Source organism: Pararge aegeria, chromosome 19, assembly GCF_905163445.1.
Source record: "Pararge aegeria chromosome 19, ilParAegt1.1, whole genome shotgun sequence".
Taxonomy (NCBI): Eukaryota; Metazoa; Arthropoda; class Insecta; order Lepidoptera; family Nymphalidae; genus Pararge; species Pararge aegeria.
The window spans coordinates 14,892,202-14,917,217 of NC_053198.1; the positions used below are offsets into that span (position 1 = coordinate 14,892,202).

Genomic DNA, 25,016 nt, shown 5'->3' on the forward strand with positions numbered 1-25,016 from the left:
AGTTGTATAGCGACTATAGCATGTACTTACATAAAGTTAAACAAGTGCTATACAGATCTATTAGCGTTTCAACTCTTATAGTTAACACTTTTTCCTACTTGCGCAGTCATTAAAATCGCGAGATTTGAAAGATGAAATAAAAAAAAAAAATCGAATTAATAAGTGCTAATTTAGTCGCGGGGACGACAGCGCAGAACGCGTCTGTGATCCGGAATCGCGCGAGGAGCGTAAAGGGAGTGGAAATCAAATAGGTATTAATAAGAATCGCGAGAGTTTAAAGGTGGAATTTGGTGAGATAAATTTAGTCGCGGGGACTACGGAGCTGAGCGCGTTCGCGATCCGACGGCGCGGCGAGGAGTGGCGCGAGGAGTGCAGCCGCGCTAGGAGCGGGAGTGGAGTGGAGCGCGCGGGGAGGAGACGGCGTTGATTGGGCGGGACCCGGGGCTGGCGCCACGCCCCGCGGCACCCCGCTCGCGGCCGCCGCGCCAGTGTCCGCCAGACTGCCGAGCGCGCCGGGCCACCCGCTCCCCGCGCCTCGCTCGGCCACGACGCGTTCCGACCTTCCCAAATCCCCAAAACCAAAACTTAACCCGTCGCGAGTGCATTATGACACTTGTCACATTAGTGAGCTAGCGGGCAGTGACAGTGTCCATTCATATATATATATATGTCGAGGTGTTGTGTTCACGTGTAGTGTAGTGTTAGCTTGGGCCCGTGACGAAAAACATTCGTGGTGGCCAGCGGAGCCCTGCACCCGGGCTCGGGGCGAGCTTTCATGGCTCAGCCTAGGGTATGTACCACACCGCCCAGGTGACACGTGAGTTTGACAGTAGGCACACACCTTGGAAATTACCTTCCATTGTCCCCCCTTTCAGTGATAAGCAAAACGCTCTACTTTCTACATAGGCAATAGTTAGTGGAAATCTGTATCATATAAATGTCTTAATATAAGACAATAAATAACATTTACATTATTTATACATATATGGGATGTAAATAGAAAAGACAATTGATAAATTAAAAAAATCTAAAATGTCTAACGTCATGATACTACTAATCGGTACACATAGGTAGTTGTGTTTTGACTTATGTCGTATCTTTCATATAGAGTATGTAGTATTTAAAACAAAAGTGAATGGGATCCATATACCTAGGCAATTGTGTTACATCTTCTGTTACTTTCCATATGATAAACTGACTCTCAAGCACGAAGCCTTTATCGAATACATATAAATTTAAAAAACGCAATATCAATTCTTCAGTGAAAAGCATAAATGTTTAATACTAATAACTTAATGAATATTCAAGAGTTAATTAGATCCGAATACCTATCATATAGAATTTAAATAGAAGTCATAATTCAAAATAATATAACACATATGGTTGTTCGATAAAAACGCCAAAAATAGTTAATAAGTATTAGGTACCAGATCATAAAACAATAGTGACACATTTTGAGTTATGTTACTTTTTCAGAAGAAAAACTCCAAGACTTATGGGCTCCTAATAATATTTATTACTTCAGATAACTATTTTACAAATATTGACACAAGAAAACCCTAATAACGAAAAATTAATCTTGATATATATATTTCTTGTGTGTATGTCACTGAACTCCTCCTAAACGGCTGGACCGATTTAAATTTTTTTTTTGTTATGCGTTTGGGTGGCACCCTGGATGGTTTAGTTTCACATATTAGCCCGACAGATGGCGCTGGGGTCTCCTAGTGTATATATAAATTGTTAAGCATAAGTCGTTCATAATTTTCAGTATGTAGAGTCGTATTTATTTAGGTAGATAAAGTAATTTAAGCAAAAGTATTATAACAAATACCTAGCCGCGTATCTACTTAAAAGCTATTCAGTCATTCCGCTGTCATATAAACGTCATATAAGATGTATCTATATTCTTTCGGATCGCAGTCACCGTACACCTAAATAACTTAATAGCAAAGTCATTAATGTCATATAAACATAAATAAACAATACGAATAAGCTCAATAAATATAAACATGTCAGTTGAGTCCAATATAAATATATATTGAGTAGTTCAATAAAAAGGTCGTTATACTTTAAATCTGTTTCCATATGACCTATTGCTTGCGCAAAATCTAGGTATACTTAGATACCTCAATCAGGTTGAAGAATCATATTTTATTTCTCTGAAGAATAATTTACTTACAGAGAAATGATATTGATCTAATATTATTTGATTAGCAATCATATTAAACTTATTATTAGGTATAGGTACATATAAATTATTAAAAATCTACCCTCACAATCTCTTACCTTATATCTGTGAGGTTTATTAACTTAGCGAACTCCCCATTCTACCAAATTCTCTGGTAAATCAGAAAACCTTCTCCATCCTCCGCTCCTTACTTTCCACTTACTTTCTTTTTAGGATATTATCAAATATTAAGTATTTTCATCGAAAGACAGCTGTTCGATTTAGTAAATCCGTCATCAGGGGTACTTATTGATGATTTTTGTCTCTGTATTAATTCTTTGGTGAATCTATTTACCCCCATTTCTCGATACTTAGATTCAGGTTATACATACCTACCTAGGTATTTGGTTCAGAAGGGCAGCTGTTTTTAGCTAGCGGTTTTCTGTAGCCATTCACCATCAACGAGTCTTCATGATGTGTTTAAGTAACTTAGTACGCATTTTCCATTTTTCTTTATTTCTCGTCATTCTTGACATACCTTATCATATAACTTTTACCTACTTGATTTTATTCCAAGTATATTTTCTTTATTATTTGGTGATACCAAAACCACGTCTAACGCCTATCCATCAGAGAATTTAGTCTTAGAGATATATGTCACTCCGTCCAGTCAGAGGCTGTAATAACAAATTGGAAGCGTATGGAAATAACCTTAGCTTGTTAGGATTCAGAGTCTTTAAGGCAAAAGCTCAACTAAAGGACCGGTGGCTTCAATATGGTATCCATGTCTTAAGGATTGTCTGCCGATCAAAAATAACTCATTTGCTCTTTGATGAATCTATAAACCAAAGTTTAAGACATCAATTGTAGTGAGTCCGAGATATATGGAAACGTTACGTTTGAAAAATCCGAAGGCTGTTGAACCGCGACTAAGGTACCTGAGACTTCATCAATAGGTGACCATGTTTTAAACATTGTCAGCGGATCAAAAACTTTGTAATTGGCTTTTTGTTGGATCTAAAAACCAAATCTTACGTGTGAAGACATCAGTGAAGTGTTTCTAAAAGATTATATATCACTTTGTCTAGTCAGAGACTGTAATAACAAATTGGAAGCGTATGGAAATAACCATAGCTTGTTGGTGCCCATGTCTTTAAGAATGCCAGCCGATCAAAAATAACTTATTTGCCCTTCGATGAATCTATAAACCAAACCTTAACACATCACTGTAGTGAGTCCGAGAAATATTTCACTTCGTTTAGTTAAAGGAAAGTTTTTTCATCATATTGGATACGTTTGGAAAATCCGAAGGCTTTTGAACCGCGACTAAGGTACCTGTGACTTCAATAGGTGACCATTTTTCAAACATTGTCAGCGGATCAAAAACTTTGTAATTTGCTTTTTGTTGGATCTAAAAATCAAATCAAACGTGTGAAGACATCAGTGAAGTGTGTCCAAAAGATATATATCACTCCGTCTAGTCACAGGGGAGCTGTTTTAACAAGTTGGACGCGTTTGGAATATATTATATTGTTTTAGAATGCGCTGTGGTACCGCCGACGCATTACCACCGCTAATGAAAACGAAACGGGCGCTTTACGTTTCAAAGCTTAGATAGTGCGCCCGTAACAATAACCTGTGCATCGAGTTATAAAAGTTATAGCTGTGCTTTGCGGTTTCACACGTATACAATGCACATTAAGTTTAATTTGGAATAATCCGCGAAACGCAAAATCTGTACGGTGCAAATTATAATATCTTTAATCATAAAGCTCAACTTTAAACGGATTATCCAAAATTTTGGCATCATATTTGTCTGCTCCTATATTCTATAAAAGGAAACAGTGACCAACCGATATTTAAATTGATTGGAAATTTGTTATACATATAGTTATTATAACGTAAGCTTGTACTAACAAAGGATTTTTAAGTCATTCAATCTAAATCTAAATCTTTTTAAGTCAGTAAATCTTGAAAAAATAGGAGTTCAATGGTAGCATAACTACTTAACAAATTCCAGATGTTTATCCCAAACATAACTCAAATCGGACCGGTAAAGTCCCTGAAATATTTGGTTTTGTGAGGCACCAATCCGTAGTAAAGAATAATGAGGAATCGAACTGTTAAAAACTAACTCAACTCAAAAATTAACGCTCGAACATGAGTTTATAATGATATGTCTTCCGTAATTCCACAATTGCGAAAGTCATCGTATAAAGAAATTTACGTATATGAATTTAAAACAAAATGGCTTCCCTAAATAGGTATTTAAAAACATCCAAAGTAACTTCTCTAAGCAAGACAACGGAGGTTTTATGCATTTGTAAAAATATGTATGGAACACCTGATGGCGCATGCAGTTTGTTGAAATGTGCCTGTCTAACAATAAATGAGATAAAATGGCTTCCAGCGGGGAGTCTATTGTGGACTGCTCTTATGGGACGCGGATCAGGGCACGGTGCCTACGTAGGTAAAGTTACAAGCGGCTTTAGACGCACGGTTGGGCACAAAAGGGCCTATCTCGGAAACCAACAATAAAATTCAATTGACAATGAAAAGAAAAAACTTGGTTCGCGCCACAAAGATCCCTAACGGAACATTCGGGGACGACTTTCTAAAAGATTTAGGGTTGTATTGTTTTTGTTTAGGCAGGTAAATGTCGAATTTAATCCGCCCCTTGCAGTGTGTTCGAATTTTTTTATCTGTCAAGATATAATAAAAGTAAAAACGTCATAGAATATTACAACTACCATAAATAATATTAGTGAACAGCAAAACTAGTCTAGTAAACTCAAGTAAATCAAAATATGAAAGTTCTCTTACTATTTATTTTTGCGTTTCCAAATTAATTCATTTCAAGCACTTTTTCTATTCTGTTTATAATGAACTCTATCGAATCTCTATAATTAATATTGACGGCAATTAAGCTTACTAAAATGCTCTTTTCGAAATGTAGCATTTTATCATTTAAAATCAGCGCTGAACATTGTTGCTAATGCACAGCATAAAGCTGAGTTTGCGGCCATTTGCCATATTGTTAATATTAGTTATAAACATTTAGTTGAAAATCTTGTATTAACAATAGTGTATGGTACTGTATGGTAATAAAGGATTTTTTTTATTTATTTTTTTGTTATTTAAATTCATTATCCTATTTTGTATGATACAAAACCAAACTGACTGTTCCAAGCAACCTCAACATCTGTTACAAAGTAACAAAATAGTAAAAGCCATTCTTACTATAAAGATTTATTATTGAGTTTATAAATTTAAAAGTAGCAAAAGGCATTACAGTAAAACAACTAACTACACTAGGTTACTTTGATCCGACACCATCTTACGGTCAAATAAAAAAGTCTCTAAGTCCTTTTCTTATATGATTCCTAAGCAGCCGTTACTTTGCGGTACTCATGGCACTTTACAATGAATAATTCTTCAAAATTATACATCTCTTGAGGATGCTCCGGTGACAAAACAAAACGTGCGTTTAGAGAAGGTACATTGCCGAAGATCTGCTTGGTATGAGATAGAGATTAGAAAAATTAAAAATTACACTCACTTTTGGCGGAGTATAGCAAATTAAGCTTAATTTTTATAATATACCCTAACTGTATGTAGAGTTACAAAACAGATTCCATTAACTGTAAGTGAAATATCCTACCTACCTACTACCTAATAAAACCTACGTACCATAAATGTAGAGGTACGTACGTTTATCTGTATATTAAAAATAAACGTCTAGTAGATTGTTACCTATGTTCTGCATAACCACTGTACCGATTTTGACAGAATTTAGCACACATATAGCTTGTATCCTCGATACGGATATACGATTTATGACATAAAAGAACCCCGGTTATTTAAAAAGCCATCGGCCTAACAGCGATACCGATTTTAATACAATCAAGATGGACAGTTAAATTCTTTATTGTACACAATTAAGAGATAAAAATAAATAAATATTTGAATTACTAAAAAAAAAAAAATTATTAACGCGCGAAGGCGGTCTTATAGCTTTAAGCGATCTCCTCCAGACAGCTCCGTAATGCTCCAATGTATCAAAAATACGTCATAACATAAACTACATAAACAATACATATAATATGTTAGGGGTACAAGATAGCTTGCATCTTCGAGAGAGTTAACAAATAATATTAAATTTTCCGCGCAAGGTTATAAAGATTTCTATTTTTCTTTAATCTCGCAATAATATAACAAATGCGAGCGAAGTCGCGGGCAAGTGCTAGTAACTCGTATATATAGGTAGTTAGGTACCTACCGATTCATAAAAACAGCAGGTGTAAATATTAATTGCAAACAAGCTAAAATTACAAAATAGTTAATTATAGTTACAAAGGTTGTTACTGATGTAATATTTTTTTTTAAATTTATTTATTAGGTTTACTTAATTGTTGTGGTAGAGTCACTACAAACATACAGACTTAACGTTCCTAAAGTGCTTATAAAGTAGGCCTATAAAATAAATATATAAATTAATAGAAATATTGTTTTTTCTTGTCTAATTTTAATATTATATTGTAAACGAAATTATATACCTTATGAAAATAGAATAAAACAAAGCAGCATGTATATATAAGTAAGAACCTACCACTTAGTGCTTTGTATATATATCCTTCAGTATACTTCAGATTTTCTCAATAATTGTCTTGTTAAATATGCAAAATTTTTCCATTACTTTTTACTATAAAGTAGGTATGTTTTCAAACTATAAGAAAACAATAAAAACTTTCATAACGAAAGTAGGTAATAAATTGCAGTAACCAAACTACATATGAGTCGAAACAAAAATACAGCCATCACACGTTACAAGTATTATAGACTTACCCGTGTTAATATGATATGTTATCAGGAAATTACAAAAAAAAATAGCTTAGGTGTTACACAAATAAACACCAAGCGGGATTACCTAAAAAAAAACTTATAAACGTCGATTTCGTACGTAGTAATCGTACCGATACTTGTTAATTAGATAAGGAGATTAAAAATTAAGCAGCTGATTCCGATAATAATCATTAATAATATTTTAAATATAGAATAACAGATAGGCGCATTTTCCGATTTGAAAATCGAAGTTGCCGTCGGGAAAGATGCATTGGACGGTGCATCGACGTTGCAGCAAAATACAATACGGCATTACGGCATTGAGTTCTAGCACTTTTGAGCCTCGTAAATCTTTAAACTTGGACTTGCCATAGACAATTTTTTAATCTTTAAATTAATTTATTAGTTTGTGGTCAATACACTCTGCTTTGATTGTACGTTCATTGATATCTTGCTAATATAATAACACCTTTCTATATCCACAGAATGGATAATAAAACCTAATACAACTTTTTAACAAAGAATTCATAGATATTTTTTTTTGGATTATTATCTACCAAATATAGGAAAGACTATAACATAAATACAAGTTTAACTGCCTACCTTACCTTCTTTGTGAAAACGTATCGTTACTGGGAAAAAAGAACTTCAGTATTATTATTATTATGATTACTCTTTATTTTTATACCACATCATTAACATATAATACAAACAATATCAACTTTTTGCAAACATAAAGAATAGAACTAGAATACAAAAGGCGGCCTTATTTCTTAATAGCGATATAGATTCTGTATATTACTTATAATAACTAATACCTATTAATTGGCATTAAAGAGAATTTGAATAGAGAACATAATATTTAATAAAAGAAATCATCACAGAAAGGGAACATGAAATCAACGCGGCGCATCACGATAAAAACAAAAAAAACAGAGGCACAGATAATGCAGGGAATTGATATATTTTTTTAAATAAATAATCTATCGCAAAGGCCACGCCTCTGGCGCCTTTAAAACATTAACAGACATACTTAATTCTTAGTAGGTACACTACCTACATTTAGCTTAATCTGATAAGCGAAGCAGCTATAATATTCAGGTATTACAATCAGGTTTGAGGATAAACAATATCTTTTGTGACCTAGACATAGAACTGTGTAACATTTAACTATAGCTGTTATTCGATACGGAGGTTTCTACTGCGTCTGTTATTTATGGTTTTGATATTTATGTATTTTGATGGAACTCAGATATTTTATCCCGGTAAAAAGTTGGCAACTACGGATGCCAGGTATTTTTCTACCATTGGTAATACAAGGCTTATATTGCAAAAAGGGCATCACCTCTCATCTTAGGCTTTGAACCTTAGGGCTTTTAATATAATTCTTTAAAAGTAGGTTTATATGCATTTGGGGCTCCTCCGGTGCTGAAGATATTTTATGGGTAGTAATTATCATACCTAGCATGTCACTTAATACAGAATCTACTCATATTATAAATGCGAAAGTGTTTTTGTTTGTTTACTCTTTCTTCACACTCTTAACTAAGCAACTAATGAACTTGGTTTTTAACATAGAGTTATTGAAAGTACGGAGAGTAAGAATAAATTTCACAGGATTATTTTTTATATTTAAAAAGGCTTAGCTATATTTTATAAGTAATAAAAAAACTAAAAATCTAATCGGTAATCTCTTCGTCTTTTTTATTCGCTAATTATTTTTCGCATGACCATAATAATTATAATCTACAATAATTAAGTCACATAGTTATTCACAATTAAATTGATGAAAGGAGTAAAACGTGACAAAGTCTATACCTACTGAAAGTAGGTAAATATAGGTACACTTTAGAAAATTATCCCATTGGTTCAGTGGTGAGTATTCTAAGTGGGTGTAAGGTTCGGCAAATTTTGTGAATTTATTTTATTTTAATACATTTCTTTAATCCTTATACTCCGCACCAAAAAATAAATTATAAATTACACTGTACATATTCTCCTGCTTTTCGCGGAGTATAGCAAATTATTAAGCTTAATTTTCAAAATATATCATGGATTTCCGCAAAGTAACGCCTGCTTCTATACAATACATTACGGCTATTTTTTATTTTTCATCCCTTGGCCATCCGTCTGTCCGACAGCAGGCTGCATGTCGATAACCTTCTTAGGTACATAGTTGATATTGCCACATAATCTGTATTCTATTCTATTAAAGAAAAAAAAGAAAGGTTCCCATACACACAGCTTCTCAAAATAGAATTGTGCTAGAACTGGTGATAGAGTCACTATAAACAGACTTTTTGAAAACTGCTCAAAACCGTAGCAAATTACTATATTTTTTAAGTTTACAAATGTACTTATTGACATTACACTAAACATTTTTAACGTTCTGTACGCATCAAAAGTGCCATCCATGAGCCTATTTGAGTAAAGAATATATTTGATATTTGACTTTTACCCAAGACTTTTATGCAATTTTAACCTCAACAGTTCCGTAGGGTTTTTTATTAGTTTATGTTTGGTATCCTTTTGTATACCTAAGTAGATAAAAGACGCAGAATAATAATTAAATAATGCATTAAAAATAATAATGTGTACAGCGAGATGAAAATTAACATAAATTTAAATTTAAATCGACACGATGACCTACCGTTGTTCTAAGGTTTAATATAATTCTAATAACAGTGTAAATAAACATTGGAGCCGAAAGAATAATAATTATTATGAAAAAACAGTTCTCTAATGTATCATTAATTATTTAAGTTCTTTATTTATTTTTACACGAAAATTTACATTTCGTTTTTCGCTTGAGCGCGGACTGCGTAACAAATTCTAAAAGAAGTTTTATTTCTTTGGCGACGTAATATCCATAGACCATATCTCTATCGAATATAAGCCGATTTAGATGTAATTTTTACTGTTTACCCATTAAAATTGGTTTTATTTTAATCTGATGTGAATCAACAATAATTTTGACATCTTCGTCGAAGAGTATAGCTTATACTACTATACCTTAGGCTGCATAAAGTGTGACTAAAGCCTAAAGCTAGTCTAGATATTAAAAAAAAAATTGTGTTCAACAAACAAGCAATAGCAATTCACGCTAAAATAAAACAAAATTAAAAACGTGCGTGCCACAGTTTGTATCATAGAGATAAGTTTTTAGTGCGATTTAATGTTTATTTTAAAGATCTTACGAATGATTTATTAAATATTTCTACTAAAGTTTGTACGTAAATGAATTTTATACTCTCGCATTCATTATAGTAACTGAATACGATATAAATAGTATGTTAGAAAGATTACAAACACCACTTACGGGCGAATGTGTTAAAATTACCCCGTTTCGGAAGATAAAACTTTATTTAGTGCACTTATAAAAATACTTTAAATTTGGGTAAGATTTTAGTCTGGGTCGATAAAAAAGATAAATTGAACTGAATAATACGTTTGGAACATACGATCGCTTTTTAAAATCCTTCCTCTATTTCAATACCAACCTCTGGTTTATTAAATAATTCAGTACCTAAATTAGTATTTTATTTAAGGAGAAGCAAATTAAAACAATAAAACTCTCGTACGTTTTATTGTTACTCTACAAGAACTCCAAAAAAATCTTCATGTATATTTTTTAATGAAAATAGTGATAATAATTACCGTAATTAATTAAAAAAGCCGTTATTTAGCACGCTACTTATTTATGTAGGTATGTTATGTTTTTTTACTAACTCATTTAAAAAAATTATATTTTACTACCTGTAGTAAAATTCAAATGCGCTTCCGGTATCTGACATATTATAAGATAGCTAAATATAAAAATATTTTAGTGCAATCCAAAAGTGGGTACATCGGTATAAAAATATTCACATTTTATTAAATCAAATTTGCATAACTCGTCGTTCAAATTCTAATTACCTATTATAATACAAACGCTTTTTTTTTTTAAATAATAAAGATTTCACTTAGTACGTATACTATTAAATTGACTACAAATGCGCAAAAAATAAATACCTGTATTAAATGAACACAAAAAACTAGACGCAAAACTACTCGAAATAAATAAACCCACCACGAATAAAACGTTACGTTCGATTTTGATGAGTTAGCAGTAATTCTATTTTTTAAATTTAGGATGCAGAACCAGTAAGTATTTTCTTATTCTTGCGTAAAAGGAAGACACTGCTCTAGCTTCTAGTCATTGTAATCTCTTATTTTTAATATTTTATGATTGGATTCTAGACTTTTTGAGCTTCATATTATCCAGGTTTGCCCATAGTGCGTTAAAATATTCCAACAACAACGGAAAATCGCCTCGCATAATTATATTTGCAGAAGACTTGTCCGAATATTGTTAAGCGAGAGTGTATCATAAAATTTACGATGGTTTCCGATAACGGTATCAATTCCAGAACTATTAGACGATAATATGTTACGCTGGTCCACTAAAATATTAAACGCACGTTGATAACGTGTTATGGTGGTATTTATTATCGATCTGTTTCGGTTATAATAACTATTTTTTGGAATACAGTATATGCCTTTTCTCCATACCCTGTAAATTTATATGTTACTAGCTGTTGCCCGCGACTTCGTCTGCGTTTGATTTTGTTTTTAAAGTATTCAGTATCGCTAAGCCTTAAATGAGTATAGTTGTATATACATATAACATGTGACTATCAATTAATTATAGACAAATAATTTGCAATAAAATAAAATTGTGACTTTACTTAAAGATCTAAGCTATCCTATCTCTTAAGTTGGACCAGACTGCTCACGGTGTGCCAATTTAATTTAAAATCGGTTCAGTAGTTTAGGAGTCCATCACGGACAAACATCGTGACAGGAGATTTATATATATTAAGATTTAAATCCATACAGGCACCCATGCAACGTAAATACAATTTTTTTTCAATTATTATGAGGTTATAAATACGTTCGTTAACTTAAAACTAAAGTAACCAAGGTTCTAAACCTCACTCCGCGAGATACATATGGGAACATACTGGTCTAAGAAAATGTCCGATGTAGTAACTGTTACGGTGACGTAACATAAAAAAAACAGAGATAGAGTCATAATGTTCTCATGTCTTAATAGGTCAATAATTTTGTCATTACTTTTCAGTTAATAATATGTTAAAAATGTCCATACGACACCATAAATTGACACCAGTAAAATATCGGGTCTATGGTACTTTATTTAAACCTATTTGAACCAAGCGTAAAGTATGAGTAAGTCGCGTTAAGAACGAACAACGCTAGTGAATAATGCAGAATTAGAACCTAAGACCACGAAGATTTCAGTCCGTAGTTACACACTAACGTTAGTTGCGTATTAGGCTATAGAAGCATTCGAAAAAGATAGGTCAGCGTGGGCAATATAAAATTATCAGATACTAAACTAGTTCAACGAAAATAGTTGGTTCACATACGAGTATTTTTCATTTTCATCGCGGTAAAATAATAAAATTTCTTTGTAGGCAAAATATGATTGACGCCGTGGATGAAAAATCATAAAATCACATGGGAGTTTGTCGTGACATTACAATATTTATTAGTACTGAATCCCCAAATTACAGTAGTAATGTACTAACGAGACAAAAACGTATGTTTTGATAAAATTTTACATAACGTCGATTTGAATTCTCCGTCGGTAGTTTTTATTAATTGATATCTTGGACACAATTTTAGTATTATACTTATTTGTAGTCACTTTTTTTCATTTGACAACAAAACTATTTTAGGGCAAAGACGGCAAATTATACAGCCTATCGTAAACGGTTGTTGGCACGGCTAAATAAAATTTGTTATTAAACATTATTCCCTACAGTATAGGTAGATAATTCCAGTGTAATGTAGGTACCGGTGAATTCATTCACATTTACCGATAAAACAACTTGCTTTTGAACTTTTGAATAATGCTACGACAATTTTATTGTGAAGGTAGTATATAGATAAGAAAAATACGTGTATTTTGTATTTTTTTCATTTTTGAGTCTGGAGACCCTGACTAAGACGTTTACGGTTTACAGCTTGTTCAGGAAGTCTAATAGATAATAATTTAATGAAGTACACCCATACCTAACTTGAAACGCTCAACTTGTGTTACAGATAACATATTGTTCATGAAATTCGTGTCTTAGTTAGGCTAGGTGGGTACGGTTAAATTATTAGTTTATTTTTAAATAAATTAATAAAAACCTATCCTTATTATAGCTTATTTATCAAATTAATACATTTATATTAGATGGGTAGAGCTAAAAGTAATTAAAAGTTAAAAATTCTTCGGATACGCTGACCATGTTTTTATAACACAACCGAGCGCGCCTATCTGTTTTTTAAAATTTCAAACTTGGAACTCCATTTCTGTAACAGATAAATAACACTTAAAATGGTCATCGCCTCCTTGGTGACCAGATAAATTAAGGTTTGATGTATTATATAACAGTATATACGTCGAATGATATATTAAATATAATAAACGAAACCGGCGGGACCGGTCTTGGGACATTACGTTTTTAATGCGATGTGGTGATTAGAAATAGCTATTTTTCAAAGCCGGATTATAGCGGGTTAGAAAATGGTCACCGGCTTTCCGGTACGTCACATTTTTTTTCCGCCGTGGGAGTAGATTATAAATACTATTAGTTTGAATAGTTTGTATCTAAATGTTAAGGTTTTTTGATTATTTTTAATGGCGTTGCTGGGAGAAAATAGTTTAATCAATATTCCATGCGTTTGGACAGAGTTTGAAGCTACGAATATTGTTTAAATACATGTATAAATAATTTGGCTAATAACTGTAATTTTCTACTATTACGCTGAATCTAAAGTTTTTAAGGTGTTATTATTTGTAATAGAATGGAAGAAAATAATTTAATTAAAATTCCGTGGTCAAAGTAACAAAGCGTTTTTTTTTATTTGTGGTGATAGCTGTGCTTTTGCCAATATCATGTATCAAATTAAGAATTAATTAGAAGTTTCACGGACTGCCAATGCATATAATATAATAAAAGATTACACTATATAGGTAAAAACGTTCCGTGTGGTGACGGCAGATCAGAATACACGCCTCATCTTCCCGCGGGTGTCGTACGAGGCGACTAAGGGAAAGAAAGGACAGCAGCGTCCTCTGTTCTAACTACCATCAACTGCGATCACCAAACTATCTGCCCAGCGTGGTGATTATGGGCAGCAGTCAGTGGCGTGCGTTTTATATGCAGATAATATAAAACGAAGAAAATCCTAGTACTCCTGTTTGTTTACATAAATATTAAGTTAGAAGTCTGAGAACTGGTCAAGTAATTAAAGATAATTATTTCGGTAATGTTGATTTTTTGCGCGTTACTGCGAGTTTGCCAAATATCAAATGGACACAACTGTGTAGCGTTTTATATCGTTCTTACAATTTTCGTTCTTTTATCAAGCTATAAAATGTTGTACTATGATTTATCGGGCACCTATTAGACATTCACGAGTATCCTAAATGGACCAAAGTGGGATACCGCTTTGGTCAGTGTTGGCTTTATGTTTAATTGTAAAATCAATTGTTATCCTTATTTCATAGAATTTTTATTGTTTTTTTTTACTGTACGAAATAGCTACGTAAAGATCAACGTTCTAATAGGTAAAGCTTTGTTTTTCCTATTCAATCTTACTAGGTAGCTACATTAAATAATGATACATTGAATCTGAATAACTATGCGGAATTACTTACAAAACTTCGTTACAGTCGATAAAAAGATTTTATTTTGTTTCTCTTAAGTGCATAAATTATTTATTTATAATTAGCTGATGATCGTAACTGATAAGGTAGTGTAAAATCACTAAAGTTAATAGGTACCAAATTCATCGAAAATAATTATAGTGTTAATATTAAAATGCTTTAGAATATCCGGTTGCATATTATATGGTTATGCTCGTATTTACAGTCTAAACATTTCTAGTGATCATAAAATGTCACGGGCTTTTATATTACTGCGTACACCTACTTTAAGTTAATGTAAGCCTGACGCTAGGCGTAAATATATTCAGATAAGTCCGATGACCGACGCTACAGAAGCACCTTCTGATTTGTTATTTAAATTAAGAATATTCCATTTTTTATTCCGGAGTTTCGCGAATTTTGGTCACAAGTGCGACGTAGATAAAAAAACTTGAACCTATGTTATTCAGAACAGATAATAAATTTTCCATCTTTGCAGTTTTTTTTGGACTGAATAATAAATAGATACACATTTTTAAATCTATTTTCTTGATGGCTAGGTAGGCAACAAGCAAGTTCTAAGTTTGTTTTGTAAAGATACTTTTCGGTTCGATTAAGGGATAAAAAAGTTAGTCATTAAATAATTCAATTTGTTTTAATTATTAATCTTACGAATATCCGTCCGCCAGCCCACTTCTCCATAGTTCCTATTTACTTTAAGTATTTAATGAGCTGATTTAGGTACTTTCATAGGTTACATGGCTACAAAAAAATGTTCATTTTTCACGCATTTTTCTGTCTATGTTTTCAAATAAATCTCGTATATGGTCTCGTAAAAGAAAGGTACGATATTCACGTTGTACCTACCACAGAACCATTATAAATGTAGTAGAAAGAGCCGAAATAAGAAGCACAGAAAGAACTGGGTTGTTAATAGGATATGTGAATTAATTTTTTTTGTATTAGTTACTGCTATTAAACGTAGAGAACAAGGCGGCGCATCGCGGCGGCTCTAACTTGTAAGTTAGCTACAGATGTAATTAGTATGAAGATAAATTTAACGAAATAAATAAAATCGTCATCAATTTGACACATCACTACTGGTTTGACCTAACTCGACAAAAGACTCCTTCTACAATATTCATTGTTCCAAGTTCCTTACCTACACATTGTTTTATTCACGGCGCGTTCCTTTTTCAATTTGAATATCGTTGTTCATTTTCGAATTGGCTCTTTGTAAGTTTGTAGACGCGCTTTAATTGCGCACTTTGGATTCAGCGCTAATTCGCGCGAACGCTAATTTGGGGGTTTATTGTGTTACCGCTACTTAAACATCCTTTTAAAAAGACGCTCCCGCTGAATTCGTGATCAAGTAACATCATAATCGGCTTGCCATAATATTTTTTTCTGTGGTGCCTACCTTCCTCTGTCATTTGCATTTACGTCAGTGGTGATAATAAATTTCAATTGATTACGTACTCCTAGTGATTTGTATTGGTAGCGATGTAGAGACGCAGATGAACGAAGTTCTATCTATACAAACGCACAGAAAACAATTAAAACAATAAAAAAAAATACTCGATATCTTCAAACCGCAATATCAATTAGTTTTGTGTTTTGTTACATACAACAACGTTATTGAACTTTTAATCGACATTAACGGATCGTAGATGTCAGTAGTAAATTTCGTAAATAAATTTTATAACAAAATTAATGTTTGTTTGATATAAGCAGAGCGGCTATTATCATATCAAAATATCCTGTTCTGGTCATGCTTCAGGACTCTTAGCTACGTTACTATCTACTTAATTTACACTTTTTCAATTTACTCTCGGCAACATCTTTTAGCTAGCTAGCTGGTAGCTATTTCGTGTCATGTTACTTCTTTCCCTGATCAAACAACACCGATGTAAGTTGTTTATCGTCCATCAACAAATCCACGACTGCCGGAACGTTATAATTCCTTCTAATACGCTGTCCGGATCTGTATACATTAAACAATATTAATTGAAGTGAGGTGATTCAGCAGTTCAGCTCTTGAAGGGTTGCAAGGACAATGCCTCTCCGTAGCAACCGACAACACTAGCTATTGTAGGCAGTTTGCGGAACACGCAAATAAAAAAGGAGCGTTCTATTTTTAAAAAAGAAAATATACGAACTATGAACCTTTTACTCGTACCAGATCTTTTTCAAATATCGTGTTCTTTTTCGAACGCGATAACGAGGTTTGAAATTGGAATCACACTTCTGCAGTCCTGTTCTGTGAGGGGGTTTTCGGTTACATTTTACTATAAAGAAATATGGCTGCCACTTGATAGGATTATTCAGTTTTATTCGTACAGTTCTCTTTTTAAAATTTAATCACAGGTAAGTACTTCTGGTTCTACTTTTTCATATTTGGGCTCTATCTTTAAATGTAAAAAAAGATAAACTTTGAAGGACTGTTATTTTATTTAAAAAAAAAAGCACTTCACGTAGCTCCTTGCATTTATTATGTTATTATTCACAAGAAAGAATGAATTCTCAAGAAGAATGGTATCTACCATTGCGAATATTGAAATTAGAGTTTTCTCTATATTTCTTAATGATTGATTTTTTTCGTTGAAGGCAGCTCAACAACAAATCCTTAGTTATGTTTTATAAAGTAAACTTAAATCTGTAAAACATTTTAAAAGTTACTTTAATAGCACGAACAAAGTGAAAAAACAAAAATAAAAAAAACAGTGCTAATGGTATTTTAATCAAACTCGTTTTACCAAATAATTCACAAGTAATGGTCCTCATACGATATTAATAATTTCGTAATTAAGTGTTCCATCTGGAATTTATGGTAACGTTTTCGTTAATTAATAATAAATTTCGATAAAAAAAATTAAATGACAAATCTCAACAGTTTGTATTATCAATAAATAATACACTCTTAGTACATTATGGATATAGTGAACTCAGTATTAAAGAGTTTTACCGTGATTTATTAGGGCAAGGGGATTGTACCTACGATGGGCGTCGCACAGTACCTACTATAGCCTTAGTATAAGGTTTGTACGTAATCGAAGGTTGGTTTCGATTATCGACACACTATATAATAATAAATAAATATATAATTATACTACGACAATACACACATCACCATTTAGCCCCAAAGTAAGCGTAGCTTGTTTTATGGGTACTAAGATGAATATTTTTATAATTAACATACGTAAATACTTATGATATACAGATAAAACACAGTCACTGAAAAACGTCCATGTTCATCACATAAACATTTTCCAGTTGTGGGAATCGAACCCACGGCCTTGGACTCAGAAAGCAGCAGCTGCCTACTGCGCCAATCGGACGTCAGTATAACATCAGAGTAAAATTAAATGTATGTAACTTGTTTAACGGTCAAATACATCTACATTTCTACGGAAAGCCTTCTAGGCAAAATAAAAAACGGAACCTATTTCTTCAGCAGCGAAAGCATTATATATTTTAGGATGTATCCATTTAATATGCACGATAGTAAGCATACTTTAATGCTAAGCAATTTTTAAGCAATTAAAATATCACTCGCTTAGCCTGCACACCTGAGAGTTCTCCATAATTTTCTAAAAGGTCACCACCAAAGTCCACCAATCCGCACTTAAACGTATTTCGATACTCGAAAACGACTCCTCGATTGCGAGCGGTCAAATCTTGTATTAAGGTTACGGTAGCCTACGCAAATCAAATTCTCTACCATCAAAGTAAATAGGTACTTATTATACTCGTTTTAGAGTCGCAAACACATATATCAGATTTCTGTTTCAGAAATGTCCTACTAAAGCTAAGGCCGTAGCGTAAGAATTGTAGGCAAATTATAGCTTCCAAACAAGAGAATATGATCCGTTTTAATCTGTTGTTCAAGTATTCCGATAATCGATAACGACTTCTTGATTGCGAGCGAGTAAATCTTCGGCAAAAGTAAATCGGTGACCGGCGAGACTCGTTTTGCCAATAATTTGGTCATCGCCCTATCACCGGACGCGGTCGTCCACGATACGACAGGATCCATTGATATTACAATACAAGCTTGAAAACCTTTAAAAAAACCCGACTTGAATAGCTATACTATAATATAAACTGGCTTTGCTTTGCGGTAGTTCACTATTTATAAAGAACAAGATAATATATCTATGTACAATGGGACTGTCCGCACTGGGCCAGCGTGGTGGACTACGGCCTTAGCCCCTTCTCATTGTGGGAGGAGACCAGTTCCCTGTAGTGGGCCAATAATATGTTGATATGATGATGCCGATTATGTACTATGGGATGGTCAGCATAGTATCCTCTATTAATGTCTAACTGCTTGGCACGGGTATTCTCTCTCATAACAGAGTTAAATCCACCAAAATTAAAGCTGGAGGGGGGGGGGGGGGGCAAGCTTTTTGCATCTGTATGGCTTTTTTAACGTCAGCCTGTCACCTAAGTGAATCAAACAAAACATTTCGATGCAATACGCAATAAAAGCACGATGTTAGTGCAAAAAGAACCACCAAAAGTGTATTACTATGTTTAATTTAATTTTACTGCAACTTACACCAACAAAAGATGTTTAAGCGATTAAAATAAATAAACATCAAAAACAGTGACCGTTGAAATTTAATAAGAGCCCAAGTTAAATCCATTGCGTTACGTTTAGAAAGGCGTCCGTCACAGAATTCGAAGTTAAATAGTCAATCACGAGTGTCGGTGTGGCTAATCTCGCATTCACACTCACAATAGAGGTAACGAACGGACAAACGGACAGACGCGATAATAAGATGCGCGTGGGCGGCTTTATGTCAACGTTATTTATGATGAGATACCGCATTCTCGTTTTTTTTTTTCGTAGTTGGCAACACCGCGAGGAGCTTAATACAGTAAAATTAGTAGAATCACCCTCGTGTATCCGAACGCACTTATCCCGGCAGAGTCGAAAGCCACATAAATTTATCCAACTTAATTCAGTGACAAGAAAATCCTTTAAGTAGATACTTATTTTATGTGTTTTAATAAAAGCAAAAACGGAGACGGCCGCCGTCGCGTCGAAAGGAAACTGTTATCTTAACGACAGCGTATTTACGTAAAATCTGACTAAGAGAGTCTGGAACTGTCCCTTGGAGTGCAGCAGACGATAAGGGGGCAGGCACTATCTGTCCGCGGTTCATATGCCAGCTATTGACCTCGCTGTTTACAATACTCCGCGATAACATTCCTGCGCAGAAATTACGATAAACCCAAGACTACGCGATATCAATTTGTGAACCGAATCGGGGTTAACGGTCTTTTAAATTAATTTCGAGAACATAAATAATGCACGAGACACCCGGTTTAACTGATAAAACGCGAAAAACGCCGATTCAATTGAAATCAGCTGATCCCCGATTTAAGAGTGCGCGAGTGAGCGGCGACGGTGGCGGTCGTGTTTGTTTTTTAAATTGCTCAAATTAAAAATGGATAGGGAACTAAAACTTTCATCTGCGGCCTTAAAACGAGTGTTAACGCTTCCCCGTGGTACTTTCTGGGCGATAAATCTGCTCGCGAATCGACCAAATTCGTGCGCGGAACATCGCTCACGGCGGCTATTTTTATAAACGCGCAAGAAAAACACTCTAGCTCACGGAATGAATATTGGAATGTTTCGAGCTTCAAAGCGGGTGACTGCAGCTGGCCGGCCTAACCTTCGGCCCTATGGCCGCGCTCGAATATAGACCAGCGAAGTGTTGCCAGTAATTAAGGCAGTAGGTGCGTTCGGAAACGCCCGCGCGATCGGTTTATTGACACGTGTCGGTGTCGGCGTCGCGGCGTGTCCCCATGCGGATGGGCAAATGGAATAATGGGCGTCTGGGCCCGCATCCGGCGCGGGAGTCGGATCCGACTCGCAGCGCTCTGGATACAATTTTTCAATTAAATCGACCAGACAGAAGATCCCTAATAGGTGTCGTTAAGAAGTCGTGTGCCCGATTTTCGATGTGTCCCCGTAACGAGGCCGTTTTATTAGTATTTATGGCCGAGAAACAAACGCACGGAGAACTCTCCGGCCGCGGTGCGAGTATCATGAATGAAACGGAATTTATGGCTAGCGCCCGCCATAATGTTATTTCACTGTTAAATTAAAGTGGCCGGTGTCAATGCGCCGCGCTCTAGAGAGCGCTGTACGTCTCAATTCGTCCGCGTAGCAGGTAATATAAAAAGATTTTTCTAAGTTTTACGGTCGTATTACGTACGGGTCGAGTAGCGCAGTAAAATTCGATACGAGCGTCGCGGAAGGTATAACGATGCCTGATTTACCGCTATCAATTTAAAGAGTACATAAAAGCACACCTCAGACGATAGCGGCTAATTTTTTTATCGTATTTATTATTCCAAATTAAGTATGTGCAAGAATCACCCGAAAAGCAATTGCATTTAATACCGGTTCGCATTATTACTATTAGGTATTGTGAACTATTCAAACACATTATTCACTGTTACGAATCGCTTCTGGTAGCCCCAGACATGTGAATGCTTTGCCAGATGACACGGAGGAGGACAGCGCTAAGGGCGTACCGGTGTGTTAGAAAGAGAGGCAGTTCTCTAAGGGTGGCGTTCATCACGTCCCACCCCGTGTCGGGCACAAGTGACGGTTCTGTCTTCCCCAACCGTCTGTATTCGAAAACATCGTCCCTTTTCCCGTTTTTTATATACAAAGCTCTATATTCTGAATTCCAGAGGTAATGTTTAGGTATGCTCGGAAATATTTAAATAACTTTGTGACCGCAAAATCTACCTACCTTAGTCATATTTAATTATTGCAGCGAAACTGATTTTTTACTTCTCGGAATCGACCTACGCTAATCCTAAGATGTAGAATCGTAAAAAGTGCGCTCCGGCGGGCGTATTCAGGCAAAGATTTAAATAACTGTAGCGATTAATCCACGGGGCTTTAATTATCGCAACGGGGCTCGGAACTCATCAGAGTTTGACGGCATGACTTATGCCCGTGGCTCACGACAATGCGTAACCGACCGTCGAAATTTAATCATGTTGTGTATCATAAAGAAACAAATCCAAGAAACCATAAGGATCGCAAAAACGGGCCGGATCGAAACGAACTTATTACTCAGTAAAGATTCCCAGTGAGAAAAAACCACAAGAATGTCATTTAAAAAAATTAAAACGTACCAATGGTTTATTTTTTTCGTTATGGCAACCCGAATGGACTAAAGGTTATCTCGGAGGAAAAAAGGCGGGACTGAGCGATTCCATTTTTAAAACGTATCATTTAATTTCGGAACCGGCTTTCAAGACGTCAAAAGGTAGTCATTACATATTTTCGAAATATTTAATGACTAGCTTTATTTTTAAGGGACAGCTTAGCGCCTTCGGATCATTCTATTTTCAAATGTTGATATACTTATTTTTGAGGTTTTTTGTAAAACACAGATCGTGCGTCGAATTCCGTTTAAAAAAAAATAGGTGTTTAAATGTCGATCGATGCGAGTGCGTCGATTAATAATTCAAATGATTTAAAATAATACAGCCTGTCGTGCGATGATTACAGAATTCTAATTACCCCTATCCCTACATACGTGATGGCATGTGTGCTGGCACTGACCTAAAATTTATGGGAAAATATTTTTACCCGCCAAATTATTTAGTCACTCTTTAGTCTGTGGTATAAGAGTTGGAATTAGCTTGCGTGTAGTCTTGCCACAGAAATATTAAGACGCCTTTCCACTAGTGTACCTAAAGTAAATTTAAAAGTATGGTCGTTAAACTGTCAAAAGTGTTGTCATAGATGACTTTTGTCGTCTGATATGACATTTGTGAACTTGAAAAGTATATATGTAGGATAACAGAGCTTTGCGGAAATGCTATGCTCGATATGTAATAGAAACTTCATCAAACCTGTGGTGGAAAGAGGCTTAGCTAAGCAACGTTTTTTTATACTACCTATACCTAAGACTAACCATCTCGTTGACATTACCCCAAGGTTTTAAATAAAAATGTCATTACCAGCCCTCCAGCCAATCACGCCTCTGTCAACGAGTGTAGGTACTCGTTACATAGCTACTTTCTCACTTATCTTATTATTTCTTCTACCAGTGGCGTGCATTGGGTTTCTTACCAGGGTATGCATACCGCAGGAAAATTCCACAAAACGACAAAAAATCTCCTCCTATTCGAGTTATATATTAATTTTAGGGTAGCCAGCGCTTTTGTGCATGTATGAAGTGCACGCCACTGCTTCTACAATAGTTTTAAGATGAAAATTATATAGGTACAGTTCCTTGCCTTTGATTTCGTGGAAAACAGTTACAACGTCGAGCAAAGCAGTGTAGCGGCAGTTCATAGGGACTACTTAGGTCAGTAAAGTACTTTCCTAGCTCCGCACCCACCTCACCATTGGTTTATCGAGACGGCTATATTGGACCCTCACTCAGAGCTTGTACAACGTTTAGCTTTGGAAAAGATCATACAGTTTCGTTGCTCAGCAATCTCGAACCGAACTAGTGTATAGCGCTCTTTATAGTGTCAAATGCTTACAAATTAATGACGTAAGAGCGAAAGAGGCAAAGTGTGTCATGTCGGTGACCGGCCACGAGGGAATTATTCTATACCACAGACTACACCACGCAATCTGTACACAGAATAAAAATGAAACATAGACACTGCATCCTCATTGCTTTTGTGCCTTGCTTATCGAAGGCAACAAGTAAACATGTAATAGGTATTCTTTATTCAAATAAACCTTAAGAAACGTACACCCATTTCTATAATTCAAAACTAAAGGAACGAGGTTTCCAAACGCACTTTGGTCTATGAAGAAGCCCATAACAGACTGTTTAAAATATTTGTCGTTACGTTTAGATTATTCGTACTCTTCCTGACGAAGAACAAATTTTGACGTTTTCACTGTTTTTGGACCCAATGCATTGCACGCAGTAATGGCAGAATGAGAGTTAGGCTTGTTCTTAATTCTAGGTTAATTCCATTATACATTCCAGAGTGTACATTAAGAAATCTCCACCGCAATCAGTGATATTAGAGCTCAGTCGTAAAATAGCATAAAGGCGTATTTATTTGCAAGGCGTCGAGCACAGTTCGCCATTGTATTGGAAACGGTCCAATAAAAATAGCACTGCCATATACGAAGCGTACCTAAACATCGCGGTGCCTCATAGCTGGTGACCTCTGTTTTGATTTAATAAGAATAACATACTTTATTATACACCAAAACATAAAACATAATACGTAAACAACTTATAAACAGGGTGCAATGGCAGCCTTATCTGAGATAGTTATCTCCAACGGTTAGTAGTTTTTCTATAGAGATTGACAAAATAAGACATAACTTCTACGTGACGCACATCCTAGCCCTTCAGGCAACCATTGGGTAAATGGAGGGAGAACAAGTGTTACAAATAATTAGTTTGTGTACAAGTTAAAAGATACATAGAATTTACAATAAACTTATATAAATTTACGTATACTATAAAGTAGTTATATATATATAATAAAAATAGATAAATAGTTATATGTATAGTTAAATATATATGAGAAAGAGGACCAAAATCTTCAAACAGAGTGTGTCCCAACTGATGACTTAAAGCCCTAACTTTAAGCTAGTGGACAGTGGCGTGTCGGGACGAAAGGGACTTTATATTTGAATTTAGCTTTATTCATTTTAAAATATAGACTAGAGGGCGCTGTAGTTCTATATAGACGGGTTTTATATTTTTTTGATATTTTACTTTTACAAAAAGGATGCGTTATTACATATTGTTAAAAAATTAAGAATTTATACCACAAATGATAGAGCGTTTGTCCATTTCCCCTCTACAATTTGTTTAATACCCAGGTTCCACCCCAGGTTACCTAGAATCAACCTAGTATTAACCCTGGAAAACGATAGGGCGCTGGTATGACAATTATTGTTACATAGATATCTGTCACATATAATTTTGGCCGCCATTCAATTAAGTTTTAGGGTTAGTTTATTTAAAAACAAATATTTTGAATTGAAAACTTCTTAAAAAAACAGAAGTCTTGTGTGGTAACGTTTGTGAGGTCGTAGGAGGTAATCTCTTGATCCACAGAACCGATTTAGAAAATTCTTTAACCCATATAAAAATAAGTTATTTGTGTCATATGTTAAACCGAAAAATATATATAAAGACTTTTTCGTCTTAGACGGGTTTGCAAACTAAGTACGAAAACAACGGGCGTACGACAATCTAGTTAACTCAATCATGAGGGACTTTTCCCAGCTTCTGGTCTAGAGAACGAGAAATTACTATTTTTTTTTCATTTTTG

General features: G+C 34.7%; 1 protein-coding gene across 2 annotated transcripts in view; it reads left to right on the forward strand.

Moving 5' to 3' along the window:
* Positions 1-506: 506 nt before the first annotated feature.
* The window catches only part of LOC120632277 (homeobox protein homothorax), a 461,602-nt gene continuing 437,092 nt past the window's right edge, over positions 507-25,016 (forward strand). For both annotated transcript variants that reach the window (XM_039902101.1, XM_039902102.1), the window contains exon 1: positions 507-790. In XM_039902101.1, the coding sequence (XP_039758035.1) occupies positions 776-790 (15 nt within the window). In that variant the 5' untranslated portion in view covers positions 507-775. The remainder of the gene's footprint in view (positions 791-25,016) is intronic.